The sequence below is a fragment of the Rhincodon typus genome, chromosome 7 (assembly GCF_021869965.1).
Source record: "Rhincodon typus isolate 14 chromosome 7, sRhiTyp1.1, whole genome shotgun sequence".
NCBI lineage: Eukaryota > Metazoa > Chordata > Chondrichthyes > Orectolobiformes > Rhincodontidae > Rhincodon > Rhincodon typus.
In genome coordinates, this window is record NC_063338.1 from 93,162,688 (window position 1) to 93,177,839 (window position 15,152).

At 41.9% G+C, this 15,152-nt stretch overlaps 1 protein-coding gene across 1 annotated transcript in view; it reads right to left on the reverse strand.

Annotated features, from left to right (window-relative positions):
- Positions 1 to 15,152, reverse strand: part of cfap65 (cilia and flagella associated protein 65) — a 405,073-nt gene that overhangs the window by 26,906 nt on the left and 363,015 nt on the right. Inside the window, exons 24-29 of the mRNA XM_048599270.1 lie at positions 14,471 to 14,614; positions 11,873 to 11,989; positions 9,813 to 9,950; positions 9,423 to 9,488; positions 7,426 to 7,619; positions 684 to 836 (exon numbers count right to left, since the gene is read on the reverse strand). Coding sequence (XP_048455227.1) covers positions 684 to 836; positions 7,426 to 7,619; positions 9,423 to 9,488; positions 9,813 to 9,950; positions 11,873 to 11,989; positions 14,471 to 14,614 — 812 coding nt within the window. The remainder of the gene's footprint in view (positions 1 to 683; positions 837 to 7,425; positions 7,620 to 9,422; positions 9,489 to 9,812; positions 9,951 to 11,872; positions 11,990 to 14,470; positions 14,615 to 15,152) is intronic.

Here is a 15,152-nt window from a genome sequence, read left to right on the forward strand (position 1 = left end):
AGGTCTAGGCCCGAAACGTCAGCCTTCTTGCTCCTCTGATGCTGCTTGGCCTGCTGTGTTCATCCAGCTCTACACCTTGTTATCTATGTAAAAATGCCTTTTTATTTAACCTTTAGCTATCAGTTTCCATGGGCCTGAGAAACAAGATCGAGCAAAGTTAAATCTGATATAAAGATTAAATATAAGGCATGTAGTTTCATTATAATGCTTAAATACTAACATGTAGTCTCATTATAATGCTTAAATACTAACATGCTTCTTGGAAGTGGGTTGTTTGATCAACTCCAATCCCACCTCCTTTAAAAAAAAGAATTCTGCAGGTTGGCAGGGCAGGGATGAAGAGGATATTGAACATGGAAATTAACTCTATTCTATGTTTTTCTGGGGGTGAGAGGGGATTAAAGTCTCCCCCTAACATTTCTTATTCCTGCCATTTTTCTTGTGAAGACTTTGTCGACAAAATAATTTAAAGGAACAATCCTCTGGAAGCTGTGGCCCAAAACAGCAATTGTGCATTTGATGGCTTTACAGAGACTATTGCTGTAGTAATTAGGTGACATCAACTTGGCTTTGTATCGATGGAAATCCTTGGAAGACAGGACTGAGAGAGGAAAGGAGCTCAATGGTACTGTTCAATGGAAACTCAGCCTCAAAGTCCATGTCATTAAAACAATCATAATTACCTCAGAACTGTTGTGATGATATCAGTTACAAGCTTCCAGTCTTCTTTTGACGCAGACAAGAGGCAATCAGCTGAATTATTCTCCGACTTTCCACATGTTTTCTCCTTGCATCCAGGTTGTGAACTAGACGACAGTGGTTCTGATATAAGGTTTCTACCAAATCAGAAAGCAATGCAACGTCACTGTTATTACTGCAAAAACACCATGCAAATTGTCTTCTGTAGCATCTATTCAGCAAGTTAGTGCTCCCAGGTGTGAAGAAGTTGCTTCCTCTTGTGGGAGAGCATAGGACCAGAGGACATAACCTCAGAGTAAGGAGTTATTCATTTAAGACAGATATCAAAAGGATCTTTTTCTCTAAGAGGGTGGCCAGTCTGTGGAATTCTTTACCACACAGGACAGTTGAGGTTGCATCATTATATTGAAGGCTGAGATAGATGTCAAATTATCCAGGGAATCATGGTTTCATTGAATGGCAGATTGGACATGATGGGCCAAATGGCCTCTTGCTGCATAACGTCTTATAGTCTTAAGGAAAGAAAACTCAATCCCTGTGAGCACACGCTTAATAATTGGATCTGTAAGGTTACCTCAGACTACAACGAGGCCTTGATCAGATGGGCCAATGGGGACCTGGGTTCAAATCCCGCCATGGCAGATGGTGGAATTTGAATTCAATAATTATCTGGAATTAAGAGTCTAACGAACGCCATGCATCCATTGCCGATTGTCGGAAAAACCCATCTAGCTCACTTTAGGGAAGGAAATTGCCATCCTTACCTGGTCTGGCCTACATGTGACTCCAGACCCACAGCAATGTGTTTGACTCTGAACTGCCCTCTGGGCAATTAGGGATGGGCAATAAATGCTGCCCAGCCAGCGATGCCCTCATCCAGTGAATGAATAAAGAAAACAAAAGATGGAGTTTAATTTAGATAAATGTGAGGTGCTGCATTTTGGAAAGGCAAACCAGGGCAGGACTTATACACTTAATGATAAGGTCGTTTTGCTGAACAAAGAGACCTCGGCAGTTCCTTGAAAGTGGAGTCGCAAGTAGACAGGTTAGTGAAGAAGGCGTTTGGTATGCCTGCCTTTATTAGTCAGTGCATTGAGTACAGGAGTTGGGAGGTCATGTTGTGGCAGTACAGGACATTGGTTAGGCCACTTTTGGAATACTGCGTGCAATTCTGATCTCCCTGCTATAGGAATGATGTTGTGAAACTTGAAAGGTTTCAGAAAAAATTTACAAGGATATTGCCAGGGTTGGAGGGTTTGAGCTATAGGCAAAGGCTGAATAGACTGGGGCTATTTTTCCTGAAGCATCAGAGGCTGAGGGGTGACCTTATAGAGGTTTATAAAATCATGAGGGGCATGGATAGGGTAAATAGACAGGGTCTGTTCCCTGGGGTGGGGGAGTCCGAAATTAGAGGCCATAGGTTAAAACGAGTGGGGAAAGATTTAAAAGGGATCTAAGGGGCAACATTTTCACGGAGAGGGTGATGCATGTATGGAATGCCAGGGGAAGTGCAGGAGGCTGGTACTATTACAACATTTAAAAGGCATCTGGATGGGTTTATGAGTGGGAAGATTTTAGAGGGATATGGGCCAAATACTGGCAAATGGGACTGGATTATATAGGATATCTGGTCAGCACGGATGAGTTGGACTGAAGAGTCTGTTTCTGTGCTGTATGTCTCGATGACTCTGTTATGACTTGCACCCCTAATTCAAGGAAGCCTTATCAGAGACAATTAGACTTTTTTGAACATTCAGTAAGAACTCATGATTTATAAAATCCGACGCTAATGGGAAAGGTTGTTGGAAAAAGCTTCACAAACTGGATGAAGTAACATTTGTGCCTTGCAAATGCCAGGCAATGACCATCTCCAATAAGAGACAATCTAATCACATCCCCTTGTCATTCAATGGTGTTACCATCACTGAATCCCCCACTATCAACATCCTGGGGGTTACCACTGGCCAGAAACTCAATTAGACTCACCATATAAACACAGCAGCTACAAGAGCAGGCCAGAGGCTAGGAACACTGCTGTAACTCACCTCCTGATTCCCTAAAGTCTGCCTACTATCTACAAGGCACAAGTCAGGAATGTGATGGAATACTCTCCACTTGCCTGGATGAGTGCAGCTCCAGCAACACTCAAGAAGCTTGACACAGGTCAAAGAGGTGCTTGATTGACACCGCATCCCAGGAGTAGCAGTCTGTACGATCTATAATACGCACTGCAGAAACTCACCAACACCCTTAGACAGCACCTTCCAAACACACAACAACTTGCATCTAGAAGGATAAGGGCAGAAGATACATGGAAACACCACCACCTGCAAATCCCCCTCTAAGCCACTCACCATCCTGACTTGGAAATATATCACCGTTCTTTCAGTGTCACTGGGTCAAAATCTTGGAATTCACTCACTTTCCTTCCCTAAGGGTATTATGGGTCAACACACAGCTTGTGGATTACAGTGGCTCAAGAAGGTAGCTCAACACCACATTTTCAAGGTAACTAGAGACAGGCAATAAATGCTGGTCAGCCAGCAATGGCCGCATCCCATGAATGAATTAAAAGAAAAGAATGTGCCACCAATGAAGTTGATCAGTGCCTCGAAAGCAAGATTAATATGGAGTCTTTGGCACCAATGTCTCTTTCAGGATATGACACCTGAGAGATATAGGACAGGGATAAAGCTAGGTGAATCAGAAAGTATTAACTTGTGGACATCAAGGGCTGAATTTCACCAGCCCCTGAACAATATGGACAATGGGAAGTCAGTTGGGAAACTATGGTGAAATTGGAGAAATGAGATTCCTGATGTCAAGAAAAAGAAATTTGATTTTCCACCCAAGGTTTGAACAGTAGATAAGAATCTTACTAGCAACTTGGAAGCTTTAGAGAGGGTGCAGAGGAGATTTACCAGGATGCTGCCTGGACTGGAGGGCAGGTCTTATGAGGAAAGGTTGAGGGAGCTAGGGCTTTTCTCATTGGAACAAAGAAGGATAAGAGATGACTTGACAGAGGTTTATAAGATGAGGAGGGGCATAGATAGAGTGGATAGTCACGGACTTTTTCCCAGGGCGGAAATGACTATTATGAGCGGGCATAATTTTAAGGTGATTGGAGGAAGGTATAGGGGAGATGTCAGAGGTAGGTTCTTCACACAGAGAGTGGTGGGCGTGTGGAATGCACTACCAGCAGTGGTAGTGGACTCAGATATTTCAGAGACTTTTAAGCAATTCTTGGATAGGCACATGGATGATAGTAAAATGTAGGGTATGCAGGGTAGATTGATCTTAATAGGATAATAGGTCGGCACAACGTCATGGGCCGAAGTGCCTGTACTGTGCTGTACTGTTCTATGTTCTATGTTTTTAAGTGGTAAAAGGCCTATTTGCCTATATTTATATTTCATTATTACCTAATTTCACCTCATTTTCTGCAATTTGCTATTCTCCCATGTGGCAGAGAGAAACTAGACATGGACAATTTCCTTCATGAAAGGCAGAGCAGGGTATCTGGCTGTAAAACACCATTTCTTCCCCTGGCCCCCCATCTTTGCCAGCAGTCCCCAATATCGTAGACTGCCTACAACCCCTAACCAAGGGGGTTGGCATCGTTTAAGCACCTCATCTCACCATCCACATTTGGACTCGCTGAGAATATAGTTCAATAATTCAATATTAGTGGTGCATGCCACCACCTTTTACTGCAATGCTGCTGCCAGGCCACTTGGTACACTGAGACATCTCATGGATTGGAGCAAGGTGCATCTCAGGTCTCTTAGCGTGTTCTTTTAGTGCCGACTCACTTTGTACCTAGTTGGATGGTCACAGCATTTCTGCCATGCCTTGGCTTTTTATGCTTTGCCTCATTATTCAGAACTTACAGGCTAACAATTCTTTGTCTTGCATTGCCTTCAGTGCAGACACTGAGCCAGACAGTTTGTCATACATGTCAGCTGTAGGCTATCAAAGGAGTGGACATGTTACTGGATGACACACCCAATGCTGTATCAATATCATACTTGCAGCATGCACCAGCAGCTTACACAGCAAATATAATGAATGTGCTTCAACCAAATGGCAATGTCTCAAAGTCTAAGGGGTGTAATCTTCAGTCAAGTCTACGGGTACTTCTTGTACAGTAAATCAAAGAAATTGTTTAATCTCAGCCCAGGCGCTTGGATATTGTCTGTCAGCTGCTTGGAAAATCCAGAGTCGCAAGTCCACTGGAGCCTGGGGAGTGGGCCACAGTCAGTCTTGCAGATCCTATGCAATAAGTGTGGGTATTAGTTGTTAGTCAATCAAGGAGCTGCACAAAGAACAGTGAGGGGTCTAGTCACTCAACAGGCAGGGCTGTCTTTCCAAATTTCTTTGGGGCAGGATGGAGAGTGGTCACTTCTGGGATTTTGTTTCCTGAACATTATCAGGAGCCACTGCTGCAGTCAGCAAGTTGAGGAAGTCAGGATTGGAGGCGGCATGCTGGGATGCAGAGGGGATAATGATTATCAAGGTGGGAGAAATAGAGCATGGGAGAGGAAGGGTATTGCAGATGGGAGAGGGGTAGGTCATCAATGGTCACCAGCATCTGAGCTTCAATGGCAAAACAGTGCATTATGATGTTTGGATGATTAAGCTGCATGTCTGGGGCTTAGCGAGTAAAGTAGGTAGATGAGCAGTTAAATAAATGGGTTGGGAGGAAATGTGGAGAAGATCAAAGCCAATGGGTTGACAGGGAGGGCAAGGCAGAAAGGAACATGAAGGCTTGACCTAGACTGACAGACTGAGCCTGCAACTCATTCCATCAACACAGCCATAGGAAATAGATCCTTCGGTCCAACTCGTCCATGCCGACCAGCTTTCCCAAACTAAACTAGTCCCATTTGCCTGCATTTGGCCCATATCCCTCTAAACGTTCCTATTCATGTACCTGTCCAAATGTCTTTTAAATATTGTAACTGTACCTGCCTCTGCGACTTCCTTTGGCAGTTCATGTCATGTACGTACCACCTTCTGTGTGCCTCTCAGGTCCCTTTTAAACCTTTCTCCATTTAAACCTATGTCCTCGGGAAAGACTTTTGCTATTCACCTTATCTATGTTCCTCATGATTTTATAAACCTATAAAGTTATCCCTCAAGCTCCTATCCTTCAGGGAAAAGAAGTCCCAGCCTGTTCAGCCTCTCCTTATTACTCAAACCCTCCAGTCCTGGTAATATTCTTTTAAATCTTTTCTGTACCCTATCCAATTTAATAACATCCTTCCTATAGCATGGTCACCAGAAATGTACACAGTGCTCAAAAAGTGGCCTCACCAATGTCCTGTACAACTGCAAAATGACATCCCAACTCCTATACATCAAGCACTAACTTTGTTGCCTTCCATCCTCATTCTAAACACAAATGCACAATCAAAATGGGAAAAAAAACTGCAACCACACTCAGAGTGAAAAAGGTAATTTTTTTCAAAGGGCTAGAGTGTTAAACAGACAATCTCTCAGTGCAGGTTAAAGACATGTGTAGTCAAATATGCTGTGTATGGACCTCAGTTGTGGAAGTTAAAATTCCTGGCCACAACCAACCTCTACCATGACTTAACATTACAAAATAATCCTACTAATAGCTGTGAAGCACAAGTAATGCCATGCAAGCTGTAGAGATTGACCTCAGTTGCAAAAATCACAATCACGTTCCCAAATTCCACAGAACAGACCTGGGAGACTTATGCAGCTTGTCTTGTTGAAATTTTACTGACCTGGAATAATTTCACTTTACAAAGTATGGATTTGCTATTTAATGGAGCAAGTGGAAGTGCCAGGGCTATACAGCAACCCAATTAAGTCTTGTACCTCTCAATCCTCAACCTATCCTCTTTAACTATGTGCAGAATTCCCTTTGGCATTTGTAAAGGGGGATAAGGGGGACAATGAGAAGGGGTCAGCTGAGAGCAAGGGATATCGGCCACTTGGATCATGAGGGAGGTGACTAGCAGCAATAAAGGTGGCCAATGATACGGCCAGGCCAAAGACCAGTTGGAGGAGGAGCAATGAGTTGATGAGTGGGATTTTGTAGGAGGGGCAGCAACAATGGATACTCTATTTCCAATTCCAATGTGATGTGGACACACAATATTTACATCAATAGCCCATTTCTTCCCCCACCCCACAATTCTTTTTGAATACATTATCATAATCATTATAAAACTATTGACAATGAGCGGACACAGCTATTTGACCAGGACTCAAGAATTATGCATTTGCAGATGCCAGAGATCTAAAACAAAAACAGCAAATGCTGGAAATACAATTTTGCAGCATTCGTGGAGACAAAAACAGAGTTAACATTTCAGGTGTCTATACTTTTCCATCAGAAGAGTTTGTTTGCTTTCTAGAATAAGACTGAGAACTGTGGACACCGGAGATCTGAAACAAAAAAATAGTAATTGCTGGCAAAACTTACAAAGTTCTGATGAAGATTCACAGGATTCAAAACCTTAACTGTGCTTTCTCCCCACAGACCTGTCGAGTCTCGCCAAAAATTTCTGTTCTTGTTCGCTTTCTGATTGACCATGGGAAGGCAGTGCACCCTGAGTATGTTTATTCACGTGACCAGCAATTAGAGGTGGAAGTTCACGTGATGTAGCCTCCAGGAATAAAACTAATCAAAGTTGGCGAACCAACACACACATCCTGTGCCTACATTCAGATAATCCATATAATCCATACCTCAAGATGTAGTGCTTAGAAACTTCTGCTGGAAAGTTCTTGTGATATTCCTCCATGGAATGGGATCTGGCAGTGACTCCTAGATGTAGCAAGAATGGTTTAACTGGTGTTGGTTTCGGCCATGTTCCTGGGGTGGGTTTTTCACTGTGTTGACCTTCCCATGTTTCCTTCGGCTCCTTGATTGGAGGGAGCGTCTGTGCAAGGACAAACATACTTTGAGCTAACCTGCCTTCTGTATTTTAATCCATTTTCAATGGCTTGGCAAAGCTTGGTGCCTGTTGAGCTTACAAGGTGGCTTTCCCATTACTTTCCTATTTTGGTCAATATCAAGCACTCCCATTAACTTGTGCATGGATTAGACACTCAATAAACTCTGCCCAAACAATGCACCCTAAGATGGTCAGGCAACATCCGATTGACAGAAATAAGTTTCGGATCAACCATTTAAAAAAGACATGAGAGGCAAATCTTTTACACAGAGAGTGGTTCACGTGTGGAATGAACCTGCTAAGGAAGTGGTGGATGTGGGTACAATCACAACATTTAAAAGACATTTTGATAGGTACATGAATAGGAAAGGTTTGGAGGGATATGGGCCAGGAGTAGGCAGGTGGGACTAGTTTAGTTTGGGATTATGTTCGGCATGGACTGGTTAGACCAAAGGATCTGTTTCCCTGCTGTATGACTCTATGATTCTACACTTACTTTCCCACAGGTGCTACCTATTATGCCGAGTATTGTCTGCATCTTTTGCTTTTATTGCTCTTGTTGATGTTAAAAGCAGAATGAAGTCAAATGGAGTGTGAAGCCAGCATCACACTTCATCCTAGGGATTTCCCAAACAGAGCAAGAGATTAAAATTGGTAATGTCACACTAATACCCCCTTTCAAAACCTACCCATGTCCTTTTATTCAAATAATGGAAATAAACTTGATTTCAGATTTCCAAATCAATCTAACAAAACATCCTTCAACAAAAGAGACTTTCAGATGCAGCAACATCAGTGTAACAATACTGTGCCTTTAAGTGATGTATTCTGTCCTGTTTCTGGTGCAGAAGAGTGTTGTCACAGAAGTGCTGAAATGTCTCCTTCAGACAGTCAGTGAGTAAACAGCTTTGAGTTCTCCCTGGGTGTTTACTTAAGGTAAGACAAAAGCATCAGGAGTGGGCAGGGTGAGGCTCACATAGATCCAAAAGGACTTTAATAAAAAACAAAAGAACTGCTGTAAATGCTGTAAGTCAGGAACAAAAACAGAAGTTGCTGGAAAAGCTCAGCAGGTCTGGCAGCATCTGTGAAGAAAAAATCAGAGTTAATGTTTCGGGTCCGGTGACCCTTCCTCAGAGCTGGGGCAGTTCTGGCAGAAAAGGACTTTAGTTTTGTTTTGTTTTCAGTTAGTTGGAGGTCTTTGCCAGCTGCTGGAACTGAAAGCTTGAGTTCTCGGCTGCTAGAGTGAAGTCTTAGATAGAGAGACTTCCACTTAATAATCAAAAGGGACAGATTGTTTCTTTCGATTTTCTTTCTACTGCACTGAAGAGAGACAGTATGTAAGACTAATAGCTGTGTAGCTGAATTGCCTTTGGCAAGGGTGTGTTTATGGGATACTGCCTATATTGGAACAGTTGTTGATTAGCGGTTAAATGATATGTTAAGTATTGCAATAGAATAAAGTTATGCCAATTCTTCTTTTTGTTGTATTTTAACTGTGTAGCAAGAATAAAATGTACTTTGATTAAAACCTAGTGGTGGGCCAATTGAATAATATCTAGAACACAGCGCCTTACAACTACCTTTTAGAAAAATATATAAGTTAGGGTCTAGGCTACCTCCATAAAATACTTTGAGGGGTCTGGTCTGGTCCATAACAGTTATTAAGAAGGCAAAGTGTTCAAAATAAACAAATTTTCAGATAATTTAAAACATGTCAACTCAGTCAACTCAAGAAAACTATAATCGTATTTCAAGGAACTGCAGCATATCAGCTCTTTGTTTTCTTACCTTGTACTTCATAATGCTTGCTTCCCTTTGTGACTTCCTATAAATTCTGTGCATGTCTTTGCAACACTTGCAGAGAGAAAGGAGAGAAATGCAGTTCATATATTGGAAAACAAAACATTCAACCGTACAGATATTAAATCAGGAACATCAGGATACAGACACATTGTAATAATTTACATTTATACAGTGAATTTTACAACCTCAGTTTATCCTAACGTGCTCTACAGGCAAAAGAGAACAGCTTATGAAGTGTTGTAACATAGGAAATACTCCCACAAACAGAAATGCAATATTAACCAGATTATCTATTTTTTGAGCCCAATCCCACCACCTCAGCCCAAATCCCCACAATCCCCACCCTGCAACAGGATTTATTTTGGCTGACGCTACCTGTCTTTGGAACACTGGCTGTTGGCAGTCCTGCAGACCCCGTTCTGTGATAGTGAATTCAACTTCTTGCCGTTCCTTCTCTTTCTCCCAGTCCTGGAGTTCCTTCTGATACTGTGTCAGCTGTTGCTTGGAGTAAACCTATCCAGGGGGAGTTGGTGGGGTAGGGAAGGGCAGGGGAGAGATCAAGTCAGTTACAATCAGACAGAATTACTGAATGTTGCAGTTTTGTACATCAGAACACAAGGAGGTCCCTCATATTTGTATTGTTATTCAAATTAGACTGTAGACGGTGTGCATCTGAACTCTATTTACTTGCTCTAGTTCCGTAACTATTAATAGTCATAGAGTCATAGAGCTGAAACAGACCCTTCAGTCCAACTCGTCCATGCCAACCAGGTATCCTAAATTAACCAGCCCCACTTGCCAGCATTTGGCTCATATCCCTCCAAATCCTACCTTTTCATAGACTCATCCAGACGCCTTTTAAAAGTTGTAATTGTACCAGCCTCCACCACTTCCTCTGGCAGCTCATTCCATTCATGCACCATCCTCTGCGTGAAAAAATTGCCCCTTAGGTCCCTTTTAAATCTTGCCCTTCTCATCTTAAAACTATATCCTCTAGTTTTGGACTCCCCCATCCTGGAAAAAAGACCTTGGCTATTCATCCTATCCATGCCCCTATTGATTTTATAAACCTCTATAAGGGCACCCGTGAGCCTCCAACACTCCAGGGAAAATAGCTCCATAGCCTGAAAGGACGTTGGAAGCAGATTCAATAATAGCTTTTCTAAAGGAAAAATAAATGTTGGTGAGGGTCCTTACGGCCATGCCAATTTTCCTTAGCCTCCTGAGGAAGAAGAGGTGTTGTTGTGCCTTCTTGACTGTCGCATCAATGTGATTGGTCCAGGACAGATTGTTGGTAATCATCACTTTGGGAACTTTACACCATTGATCATCTACCCGAAACTACAAGTGTTGGGTTGAGACTGTAACAACTCATTTTACATTAGAATTTTGAACTGAGGGGCAGGTATGAAATGGAATGAGACCCTGGGAAGTCATGTTATTGGCTAGGCACTGGATGACTTAATAATGCTTAAAAGGAAATAAAGATGTCATTTACGTAGTGCCTGACATGCATTCCAAAGCACCTCAGAGTCAGTTAAATACTTCTTTTTCAAGCTTTGTCACTGTTGCAGTGCAAGAAACATGGTTGACAATCTGAGCACACTGAGATTCCAGAAACATCAAAATGCTGATTTCCAATAATCTGTTTTTAGTGATATTGATTAAGGAGTAAATATTGACAAGGACACAGGGGACAACACTGCCGTTCTTCAACATAGTGTTGCAGGAAAGTTTACATCCACCAGCAGCATTGGTTTAATATCTTATCAAAAAGACAGCATTCTTAGCAGTGCAGAACTCCCCCATCATGACCACACTGAAATGTCATTCTAGATGTGGCACTCACGCAACCCAACTTTCCATCCATTGACTCCATCTATACTTCTCGCTGCCTCGGGAAAGCAGCCAACATAATCAAAAACCCCTCCCAACCTGGTTATAGTCTCTTCCAATCTCTTCTAATGGGCAGAAGATACAAAGGCTTAAACACATGTACCAATGGATTCAAGAACAGCTTCTTCCGCACTGTTATTAGACATCTGAATGGACTTCTCAAATTTTAAATTTAAATGCTGATCTCGCTCTCTGTGCACCTTCTATGCAGCCATAACATTGTATTTCTCACCCTGTTCTATTACCCTAATGCACTTTGTATGGTATGATCTGCCTGTACTGCACGCAAAACAAAACTTTTCATTGTACCTAGGTACATGTGACAATAGTAGATCAAACCAAACCAAATCAAGTCCTTGCAGTGTGGTTTGAACCAATAACCTTCTAATACTGAGGTCATAGTACTACCAAGATGGAACAGGGAAATTTCAGATAAATAAAAGTGATTAGACTACAAATGCAGCTGACTCCAATGATTCCTAAATAAGTAGTTTCCCATCAGTTCAAAACATTTTTGTTCAAAAATCGAAAGAAGGTACCTCACAGATTAAATCTAAGTCATAGAAGCAAGGGTTTTTATGTGTTCTCAGCGTGACAATGCAATGTGTGCTGTCTCCAGGATGAAGCACTCCACAGACAGGACTAACATTCAAAACCTGTAAAAAGAGTGGTGACAAGTTAGAAAGGCTTGAATCAAAGTGTAACGGATTCCAAAACCACCATTAATATAGCTAAATTCAAAAAACAAACAATATTCGGCCACGAGACTGAAGCATGGGCCAAAACAGGAAAAGATCTTCTCAAATCATACTGCACTAGTGTTTGAACACATGATTGCACTCCTACTGTACAGGAAGAGGCACCGATTTGATTAATACAGGTTATGGGCTGAAAATTGAATACCAAGCAGGAGATAAGAGAAAATGGAGAAACAAACACTGTTGAAGAGAAGTGAGTTTAAAAAAAAGTAGGCCACTAATGACAAATTCTCATCCAAATATTTCACTCCTGCTGTGGCCTCACCCTTCCCCATCTCTATAATCCCTACAGCTGTACAAGCCTACAATACCCTCTGTAAGCTCTAACTCTGTCTTTTTTTTATGTCCCCGATTTTCATCACTCCATCTTTGGCAGCCATCAGCTTTCAGCTGCCTCGGCCCTAAATTCTGAATTGTCTCTCTGAAATCTCAACCTCTCCCTTTTTCAAATCACTTACAGTCATAGAGCTGCACAGCATGGAAACAGGCCCTTCGATCCAACTTGTCCAAGCAGACCAGATATCCTAAATTAATCCAGTCCCATTTGCCAGCATTTGGCCCATAACCCTCTAAACCCTTCCTATTCACATACCCATCCAGATGTCTTTTAAATTGTTGTAGTTGTACCAGCCTCCACCACTTCCCTCTGGCAGATCACTTTTTAATCAAGCTTTCAGTCATGTGTCCTAAAAATTCACATTTGACTCGGTGTCATATCGCACAAGCTAATGCACTAATGGAAAATATTAGGAGATTCTATGTAGGAAAGGTATCAAAATACAGGTCATTGTGGAGGAATGGAGTTACACAGGGACAGGACACACTAGCTGAATGAGCAGATGGCCACAATGAAGAACAAACCATAAATCAAAAACAGAAATTTCTGATGAAACTCAGCAGGTCTGGCAGCATCTGCGGGGAGAAAGCACAGTTAACGTTTCGGCTTTCCACTGACTTTTCATTAGGACCGAAACCATAAATCAATGTCAGACAGTGATGTGTGGCTAATGTTATCTCAGACGGAAGGTCAGGCAAAGTCATTGAGGAAGTAAAACAGTATTGTTCAATGTCTATTTGCTGAGGGCAGAGTAAAGCTTGGAAAAAGCGGGAGTGTGGGCTCTTGTAAAGGGGCAATACCAGCAGCAGGATTCTGGATGAATCAGAATTCATGGAGGATGGAAGTGGTTAAGTGCAAAGCCAATATGCAGTCATGAATTTTTGAGAGTTTTGGGAGTAGTGCATTAAAACTATAGAGTTTCAGAGGTGAAAATAAAACCTTGATAACAGATTGGTAATGATGTAGGAAGCTGAAATTGGGTTCACTAAATGCAAAGATCAAAATGAATACAGTACAGGGACAGGCCCTTCGGCCCACCAAGCCTGTGCCGAAACATGACACCTTTCTAAACCAAAACCTTTTTGCCTGTATGTGGTCCGCATCCCTCTTCTCCCCGCCTATTCAAGTATCTGTCAAAATGCTTCTTAAACATTGCCACCTCCTCTGGCAGAGCATTCCGGGCATTTGCCACCCCCTGTATAAAAACTTGCTTCTCACATCTCCTTTAAACTTTCCTCCTTTAACCTTAAACCTACGGCCCCTAGTAAGTGACATTTCTACCCTCAGAAAAATGCTCCAACTATCCATTCTATCATTACCTCTCATAACTTTTTTTTAAACCTCTATCAGGTCCAATATTCAAGTGAAAACAAACCTAGTTTTTCTAATCACTCCTCGTAGCTAATATCCTCCAAACCAGGCAATATCCTGGTAAACCTTTTCTGTACCCTTTCTAAAGCCTCCACATCTTTCTGGTAGTATGGCAACCAAAATCACGTGCAATATTCCAAATATGACCTAACTAAAGTTCTATACAACTACAGCATGATTTGCCAATTTTTACACTTTAAATTCTGACCCCAATGATAGCAAGGGTGCCAAATGCCTTCCTGACTGCCATATTGACTTTCGGGGAACTATGGACATGTACGCCTAAATCCATCTGCATGCCCTGTACCTCTTGCATTAGCCTGAAACTATTGCTAGGTGGGCTGATGGAGGGGTGGGGAAAAAGGGTAGAGGCCAATTTTGCAGCGTGATGTCCTGAGCCCAATCACCACTCAAAATACTCATTGACCTTTGCAGTCGCCTTTATGAAACATGGAGTCCCTTGATTATGCAAATAGAGGGCCAAGTTCCCATTTAAGGATCGGTTCTGAACATATCTGGTTGAAAATCTTTTGCTGCAACCAAACAATAGAACATCAGTGTCCGTTATGTTTGTTTTTAATATGCATTTAATTGTGGACATGAAAACAAATCTGGCCATAGTATTATTATTAATGATTTGAAACTCTTGGGTAGTTTGGTACCTCTCTCACCTCAGTGATGTGCACTGACATCGCGTACCATTTGTATGAAATATCTTCTGTCTCGGAAACATTGTACAAGAAGATCATGCGGCTTGATTTTGTGAAGACAGGAACATTTCCAAAAGATATCCGCTCTTCTGACAAAAACATCAGCTGTCAAAAAGGAAATTGCAGGTCTTTAGAATATTTCTTGCTGGCATAGGTGCAAGAACTCTCCAATATATTTTTTAACATATTTTTACCAAACTTGGAATATCGGCAAGCTTACAATGATCGTTTACAAACAATTAAATAGTTTGCGAAGAGGTGTCTCTGTTACAAAATTGAAAATAAGATAGCTAAGTTACATGGATCAGGGTCCCAGAAATAGCAACGTGATAACGACCAGACATTGATTTATTTTAACAGCGATGACGATAGTCAGGTAAGTGTTGGCCCAGAATAACTCCCCTGCATTTATTCAACTGGAGCTATGAAGGCAGATGGGACCTTGGATTAATATCACATCCGAAAGTCAGCACGTCTGACAGTGCTGTGATCCCTTGATATTACACTAATACTGTCAGGCTAGATTTAGTCATAAAATTGTCCTTGCCCCCGCTCCCACTTCCCCCCTCCAACCCCACTGCGGCCAATCCTCTCAAGTGGAAGTTTAAAAATTGCTACTTTTTTGAAGTAGGAGGAGGAGGAG